This window comes from Polistes canadensis, unplaced genomic scaffold (genome assembly GCF_001313835.1).
Source record: "Polistes canadensis isolate GaletaPanama2010 unplaced genomic scaffold, ASM131383v1 scaffold_222, whole genome shotgun sequence".
In the NCBI taxonomy this organism is placed as follows: Eukaryota; Metazoa; Arthropoda; class Insecta; order Hymenoptera; family Vespidae; genus Polistes; species Polistes canadensis.
The window spans coordinates 258,782-267,855 of record NW_014569769.1 but is presented as its reverse complement, the minus strand read 5'-3'; the positions used below and the strand labels follow the sequence as shown (position 1 = coordinate 267,855).

The following is a 9,074-nucleotide window of genomic DNA, read 5'->3' as shown; positions in this document are numbered from 1 at the left end:
CGTAATAAATGTAGTGGGAGAACGCGAGCTAGAATAAAGAAAGAGCCCTTGCAAGCATCTTAGCGCTACCGTGGTTACCACTAAAAACAACGATATTGCTTTGTCGCACGCGTCTCACACGCCTTGGCAGGGCCGTACACGCCTAGGTGCTTCGCCCTTCTCACTCGTTGCGTGGGATACGCAACAATATTAATCGGATGCATTTAAATATGAGTAATAAACTTGTTAACACAATTAACACAAATGGATGTCGTCTGTTTCTCATATAAAAAAAAAAAAGTACATTATTTTATAATAAACGATTGAATTAAATATTAAATAAAAATTTTTTAAACAAAATAAATCGGTTAAAATTATGACAAAATCCGTTTTTTTTTATTTGACGAACAAACTGATGGAAGAAAAAAAAAAACGTTGACTCGATTTGAGAAACGAACGAACATGATAATAATTGTTAATTAATTACAAAATAATTAATTTATCTCGAAATAGAGTTGAAATTATTAAAAAGGAATAATATTCTTACGAGAGACAGGTGTTGTATTATACGTGTTTACTGTAAAACGGTCGTGCTGTAACTATCTCGAAAGTGTTTTTATTATACATGTATCAGTATAAAAGAAAGTAAATATATGTATATAAAAATATAGTATAGATTATATTAAACTACCTTGAAAAAGTTGGTAATTATATTCTTTTTTTTTATTCACGCGTCGATACAATTGGTAATAAATATTTCAACGGAATTTTCTATTTCATTATTATAAAATAAATCTGTACATTTTTTAAATATTTTTTTTAATATTTTAAAATTATATAAAACACATGTGTGATAAAATACACAACGTATACGAATCAACGAGAAGTATTTATCAACAAAATATTATTTTCTAAAATATAAGAATTCATTTTATTTTGTATTCTAACAAAAACTTGTATATTATATATATATATATGATAAAATTATTTATTAATTATTTTTATATATTCGTTAGAGTTGTTGAACAACGTTGACGATATTATACCATAACTTTACGACACGATATCGACTAGCATTTCTAAACATAGAACTTATACGACGAGAATATGGTAAACCCGAAGTATTATTCTACATAGATAAAACGTTTCATATTTTACGAGATTATTAAAAAAAAGAAAAAAAATGATTGAGAAGATTCTAAGGTACAGTCATTCATTCGTTTCTTGTGCCCTTTACCACTGAACGAACAATTTTTCAATTGTATTTTTGGTTTCTTATCAATTTTTTTAAAATAAACCATTTGAAAACTCACGTTTCTATAACATAGTTACTTTTTCTTTTTTCTTCTTCTTCTTCTTCTTCTTCTATTTATTTTCACTTAAATAATATGATGGTAAAATATTGCTGAATAAAATTGGAACACTTTATACCATTTATATACATATAAAAAACGTGATTAAGAATATTATATTAAATTTTGTGCTGTATATCGCAAAGTACTGTATATGGCAACATTTGTCACTCGTGTGAATATAAACGAAAATAAATTGCTAAGAAACAAAAAAAAAGAAAAAAAAATAGAATATACGTCGAAATAAATAACGACCATATTCCATGTGATTTTTACGAAAAGTATATATATATATATATATATATATACTTTTCGTAAAAATCACATGGAATATGGTCGTTATTTATTTCGACGTATATTCTATTTTTTTTTCTTTTTTNATATATATATAATATAATATATAATTTAAATAATAAATATAATTAAATTAATAATTATAATATATAATATATAATAATTAATAATTAATTTAAATTAATAAAATTATATAATTTTATATAAACAATTGGAAAAATAAATAAGATACGTTGAAAAAATTATTATACTCGATCAAAAGCCATTATAGCGAAACACACGCCAAGTTTCATATCGATTTACAGGTAAAAAAAAAATATATATATATATTTATATAATTATATAATTTATATAAATATATATTTTATATAATTAAAAAGTTAAACAATTAAAATAGAAAGAAGAAGAAAAACGCGCACACATTTAGGTTACGCTGATCACTTTCTTTTCTTTCCTAGCATTTTTGCTGTTTTTTTATTTAATACAAAATCTAAAGAAATATACGAAACGGTGAGAAGAGAAGAAGTAAAAGAAGAAGAAAAAAAAAGTAGTAATACTCCAGGGGAAAAAAGGAATCGAGAGGAATGATGTTCTAGTTTAAAAAAAAAAAGAGAAATAAAAATAGAAAAAGAAGAATGTGACACGCGTTATACTCTTAAATAATTCCAAGCTGAACTACGACTATACATTTATAATATACATTTTTTTTTTTCCCATGGTACAACACTGACCAGGTGTGACACGCACTTTTGCGTGTCACACGGTAGATGATAACAAATAAAATAAAAAGAAATAAAAAAATATCTTTCTATTCCCTACACCAATAATTCACGTTGGTCAACTAATTCGGTTTACTTGTGGAAGAGAAAAAGGGTAGAGAAAGGGAAGAGAAGGGATGGAAGGGAATTAAGGGAGGGGTTAGTAACGGTATAAAGGGAGACATTTGAAATTATAGATCAACTAGCTAGCTAGCTAGCTAGCTAGCTCGAGGTGGTGGAACGATTTATCTCTCCGTGAAACTACGTCGATGGTTTCCTTGTTTTACGTTGATGTTGCAGTGAACTGCTGACCCAAGTTAGAATTCGATGCGTTTCTCGTTGGATAACAACGCGACAGAAAGCTCTGAGGAAAAGAGGAAAAGAAAGAGGGAGGGAGAGAGAGAGAGAGAAAGAAAGAAAAAGAAGAGAGTCAAAGAGAAAGAGAAAGAAAAAGAGAGCTTTTTCTTTTTTCTCTTGCTCGCGTTTTAACTCGAGGATCAAAAGGAATTCTGGAAATGGTTTCACCAACGTTTTGCAGCATTTCAAACGTCTCTCTTCAAGTTACAAGAGAGAAAGAAAGAAAGGAAGAAAGGAAGAAAGAAGTAAAGAAAGAAAAAGAAAGGAAAATAATGAGAAAAAAATTTTTTTTTTTCTTTTTTCTTTTCTTATATTTTTAAACGAACATAACTACGAATTTCTTCCCCTTACCTTTTTCGTGACCCATATTTTATTTCTTTCTTTCTAATATATATATATATATATATACTTATTTATCAATATATCGTGTAATAAAATATATATATCGCGTGATTGTAATTTTTATTTTTACGTTAATAACGCCACCATTACCCCACCACACCCTATCCAACTTCACCTGACCCCCGCTCTCGTGTGTTGATGAAAGAATGGAATATGAAAATGATAAGGGGAACAAAATATTAATAGGAATATAATATAAAATAAAATAATGGTGAAACGCGCGTAATCATTTTTCTTTTTGCCTGAAGCAGGCAGACGGTGGGTGTCTCTTCTTTGACTATTTTCTAGTATAGGTTTCTTTATTTTTATACATTTCCTTTTTTTCTCTCCCTTTAGACTATTTCTTTTCCTTTTATTTTTCTACCTTACATTTAGATACGCTGATCTCTTTCTTTTTCTTTCCTGGCTTGTTGGTTTTTTTTTTTTTTCTTTTCATTTCTTTTCTCTTCTTCGTTCATCCCTTATTTTTCTCTCCAACAAAACCCGGAATAATTAATACGACCATTTCTTTCTTTTTTTTTCTTATTGTCGGTTGTGTTTTTACATTATTATTGTTTGCTTTTCTTTTCTCTCCCCACCCCCCCCCTTTCCTTTCCTTTATCCATTCTTATTATTTTTCTTTGTGAAAATGAACGTGTTTATGAAAAAAAGAAAAAAAAAAGTTTATAGAAAAATTTTACGCGCACCTTTGGCATTACGGGATTTCTCTCTCTCTCTCTCTCTCTCGTTGTGTCATAACGTGGGTGGTGGGTTGTTTACGTCACTTCTATTGTTCTTGATGTGTACTCTAAGTTACGGTTAATATCTTCGTTCAGTTGACCACACGCAAACACTCATTAGGTTGATTAACGTCAATGCATTTACATTGTCACGCGCTTCATTGTTTATTTAATCATCAATCCTTAAGTCTATGGGGAAAAAAATATATTTTAATGAAAATAAACATTTCATTGCGCAATCTTTTTCAACTACCCCTCCCCACCCCCTCTACTCATCTACCTATCTACCACCATAACGAAGATATTTGTCAACCGTGTTCGTATGAAAGGAAAATAAATTGTTCGATTATAATATATTTGAATCGTGAGAAACGTCTATCAATGAACAAGTGACAATATCATTTTTTTATGTATATTATTATAATGCATATAAATTTTTAATCAATGAAAAATAAATGAGATATGTTGAAAAAATATGATACCTAATATAATGGTGTTTAATCGTACAGAATGATTTGCAAGAAACACTTTAACCCAATAATACAAATTTATTTTGTTCATCCCCAAATTACAAACTGAGGTATATATATTTACCCCAAGGGTATTTTAATCCTAAAAACTGACTTTTAATTGTATGAATTTTTGTTGTTTTTTCATGCCAAAGAGAATGGGGAAGAACAAATTCAATTTGACTAAAGTTTAATCGGTGAAAAATCGATAGAAATAAATGAAATTACTGAAAAACGATGAAATCTTCATTGAACATCGAAAAACTTAGGGTAGATATCTATCCCCAGTTAGTAGTTCTAGGTTTAATAACGAAAATCGAATGGTACTATAGTTGATTGATCGAAAACCACTTTAGTGGCTTGATCAAAAGCCATTTTAGTTGATTCGTTAAACAACACACACCACTGTAATGGCATTTAAACATACAGAATGATTAACAAGTAAACTACTATAATAACGAAAATCGAATGCTAATATAGTTGATAAATGATTTTAATTGATTCGTTGAATGCCACCTAGTAATGCATGATTTAAAAGCAAATAATTATAATTATGCATAGAAATTAAAATGTTAATTAATAATATTATGACAAAGTATAAATATAAAATGATTATTAAAAATTGTTAAACAATCTCTCTCTCTCACACTCTCGTTATAACAAATTTATTTGTTTTCAGGTGAATCGGGTAGTCATGTATTCGGTAGCATCACCGATGGTGTCTTTCATGGGAAGATAGTGTCGTCACGAGCTGATGCATGGTACGTGGAAAGAGCACACTATTATTTTCCACCGCACGAGATAAACGAGACCTTGCATTCCGTGATCTATCACGAAAATGACGTCGGTGATCCGTACTCTGAAGTACGACAAGGTAAACCCTTTTTCTTACATGTATACGTAATATTACATATTTACTTATGCGTGTGTTTAATCGATGAACATATTTCAATTTTTAAAAATCGGTCATATCAATTTTCTAATTTTAATAAATACCTTTCTTTTTGATTATATTATACAATTTTATAATAAAACACACAAACACACACATTATAAAATTAGAAAATTATATATATATATATATATATTATTATAAAATTTATAATTATAAAATTTGTCAGAAAGAAACCCCCCTCGAATACAACACACACCCAACCAATATATTTGATTCATTATTTACTCCCCTTTTTTCTTTTACACCCCCTCAAAAAAAAATACACGGTCTATTATTTAAATGTAATTTTTTAAACAGGAATATTATAAGTTTAACAAATGACCCGATAAAATATTCAAATTTGCTTACGTGAACTTGGTGTTGTAACATTGATGGTAAATAGTTTGCGGTTAGTAGTAATATTCCTAGCGTTGTTCGGTTAGCTTTAAAACTCGAGCATCATGAACGTGTGGCTGTGTGAGTGTGTGTGTGGGTGTAGATGTAGGTGTGTGTCGGTCGATTGTTGTTAACGATCTTCTTCTCGGAACCAAGAGGGAAAACAGAAGAAAGAAAAAGATAAAGATAGAGTGAGAAGGGTAGGAGGATGAGTAGGAGGATGAGTAGGAGGGTGAGGGTGAAGGGGAGGAAAGGGTCATACCGCTTACACTTGGTCGAGCACCCCTTTGTCGTCGAGGATGTCCACTCGCGTGTGCGCACGCGCGCACTAAGCTTCTAATCTGTTTTTTTTCTTCTTCTTCTTCTTTTTTTTATTATTCCTCTTTTCTTCTTTATCTTCAAAGTTTTCTTCCACCAACGGTATGGTGTGAACCTCCCCCCCTTACCCACTACCACTAACCATCCCTTAAAAGTATCAATTAGAAAAGAAAACGAAGAAAATAAAGATTTGAAACACGCAGGGGGTGGAATAGGAGGAGGAGGAGGAGGAGGAGGAGGTGGGGTGCAGGAATAAAATCATGACATCGAAATAGACATATTATATGCTCGACAAATCGCAGTTTCAATATTTAACAAAAAAAAAAAATAACAACAAAGATTTAAACGTACCGTACGTACGTTCTTCTTCCATGTCGAATAAAATTGAACGTTCATGTTTATTCGTATATGTATAAAACACGCGACTAGTGGACATCCATGTGATATTTGAACCGGATCCGTTAAAAAATGCATACACACGGAGAACGGGTAACGTCCTGACTGGTTGGTTGGCTGGTTGGCTGGTTGGCTCATAGCAAGGCAAAGCGAAATCATGCAGTTTGCATAAAAGCTTCACATATCGAAAAGTCCAGGGGTAGGGTAGAATGGGGTGGGTGGGGTGAGGTGGTATGGGGTGGGGTGAGGGTTAGGGGATGTTCGAATTCGCCACGCGCTATTTGCGTTATCGCACTGAGTTTCTTCGATAGCTGCTACGTGGAATATTTGCAATAGAAGAGAAATAGAAAGAGAGAGAGAGAGAGAGAAAGAGACAAAATAATATCCGTACAGAATTTCGAATATTTACGTATACGTCTCTGTATGTGTGTGTATGTTTAAGCTGGAATGTCCAAAATGGCTTTTAAGAAAGACCACCCCGCACCCCTCAAACCTCTTTTTGCAATATGTATTTTCGTATGCTTTACTACGTTTCATGTCGGCTTTGATATCTTTCATAAAAGAAAATACTTATAAATATAAATATGTGTGTGTACGTGTGTGTATATATATATATATATATAATTTACAACGATTCGCATAAAGTTTCTTCAGATTTTGTTTTATTAACAGTTTCTACTATTTTTATATAACCATATTGAAATTGTCTTTTAAAAAAAGGATTACAATATTAAAAGTTCAAAAATGTGCGGTACCATTTAAAAAATGAAAAAAAAAAAAAGAAACAAAAACGAAGAAAAAAAACTAAATAGCGTTCGAATATTTAACGCGCTTTTATTACACCACTCGGGGGGAAAAAAAAAAAAATTTTTTTCCCATAACGCATATTATCATAACTTGCCTCTAGACGGCAAATGACATTATCTTTTTCTTTTTCTTTTCTATCGTTAAAAAATTTATAGATATTATTCTTGGTGCCGGTTTTAGTCGACATTATTGAAAAGTAATTTAAACGATGCTACATTTTTTCTATTTTTCGACATAAAGAGAGATAACCAAAAAAGAAAGAAAATACCATTAATATCTAAGAGATTCACGAGAAGTTTATAATTCGAATAATAGTATCGTATGTCGAAAATTGTATATGTGTGTGTATGTGTGTCGCAAATTTTTCGTTAAAAATGATAAACTAAAAGAGAATTTTCGTCTGAAGAGAAGAGAAAGCTCGTGCAAAATTTTAATCGAAACGCGGTTTCTCCAAACCCCTATCTGAATTTCCTTTCCTCTATATATATATATGTATATGTGTGTGTATGTATACGTACATCTACGTCACATTTTATTCAGATGTATATTTGTACTGGTCGTGCAAATAGCCAACGCTTAAATAAACGGGTAGCATATCGCGTGTAATATTTATCATGATTTTCTCTCTCTCTCTCTCTCTCTCTCTCTCTCTCTCTCTCTCTCTTTCTCTCTCATCTGTTGTAATAGTAGCAGGAGAATGAACGAACAGGTGTTTGCTTATACGAGATATGTGTGCCGTTATGACAATATGTATGCCACGCGAAGAAAATTCAAACATTTCCCGATGAATCTTGTTTAAAAACATTAACACAAATTTTCGATTAAACGAAAARAAAAAAAAAAAAAAGAAAACTATGTGTCAACGTACATACGTGCATTGATATTATTTTTTTTCCCTTTTACATATTTTTTCTTTTGTTTCTCTTCATTCTCTTTTTATCCTCCTTCTGTTTCGTATATTTTTCTTTTAAAATAAACTATAACAATTCTAAATGTTCATTTGTATTAATACAACGACCCCACCAATAACGATTAAGTAGTAGTAGTAGTAGTTTTAGTAATAGTAATAATAATAAAGATAACCAATGTCGTTTTACTGATTAAACGTCGGAGTCATTAAAGTTCATGGTGGTTTTCAGTTAATTCAAGAATAAAATGATCATTATTGAAAAAGGTTCTAGTAGTATGATTATCTGTTAATGTATGATAATATAATAGAAAATCTTATGAGATCGATAATTGTTATATGTTCGACGAAAAAAAATTGGAGAAAAATAAATTAAAAGGAAAATAAATCTGAGATCAAATTTATGCGAATTGTTATACGTAAATGGAGAATAATACGTAAGAATTGATATGGTAAAAAACATAAGAATTGAAGATTTTCTTCTTTAAACATTAATCTTACTGTGATGATTGGTATAGGGAAAATATAAATGTTTCCATTAAATAAAAAAACGTCTCTCACTGGTACTCAACGAAAACCGATTTTGTAGACGACTACCTATCTACCTACCTACCACCAGGGGTAAAAGAAAAGTAAGCTTTTTGAAGCAGCTTTTCGTTTTACTTTTCTACTGTTTTTTATTTATGCAAGGAAGTACTCGCAAAGCTAGCTAGCAAGCTCCTCGACTAAAATCTCAAATCTCAACTATTCATCCTTTTTTCTTCTTTCCTTTTCCTACCTTTCTGTTATTTATATATGTATATGTATGTATCTATCTGTCTGTGTGTGTGTGTCGAAGAAGTTTAACAAAAATTAAATACAAATTTGGAAGATTGTAAAATATTTTAGAACATGTTGTTACATTCTGCATCCTTTTTCTTTACAAATAAATTATATATATATATTT

At 30.5% G+C, this 9,074-nt stretch overlaps 1 protein-coding gene across 1 annotated transcript in view; it reads left to right on the top strand.

Moving 5' to 3' along the window:
• Positions 1-5,049: 5,049 nt before the first annotated feature.
• The window catches only part of LOC106790186 (disintegrin and metalloproteinase domain-containing protein 10-like), a gene marked incomplete at its 5' end in the record, with an annotated part of 13,768 nt that continues 9,743 nt past the window's right edge, over positions 5,050-9,074 (top strand). Inside the window, one exon of the mRNA XM_014754925.1 lies at positions 5,050-5,244. Within this exon, the coding sequence (XP_014610411.1) occupies positions 5,050-5,244 (195 nt within the window). The remainder of the gene's footprint in view (positions 5,245-9,074) is intronic.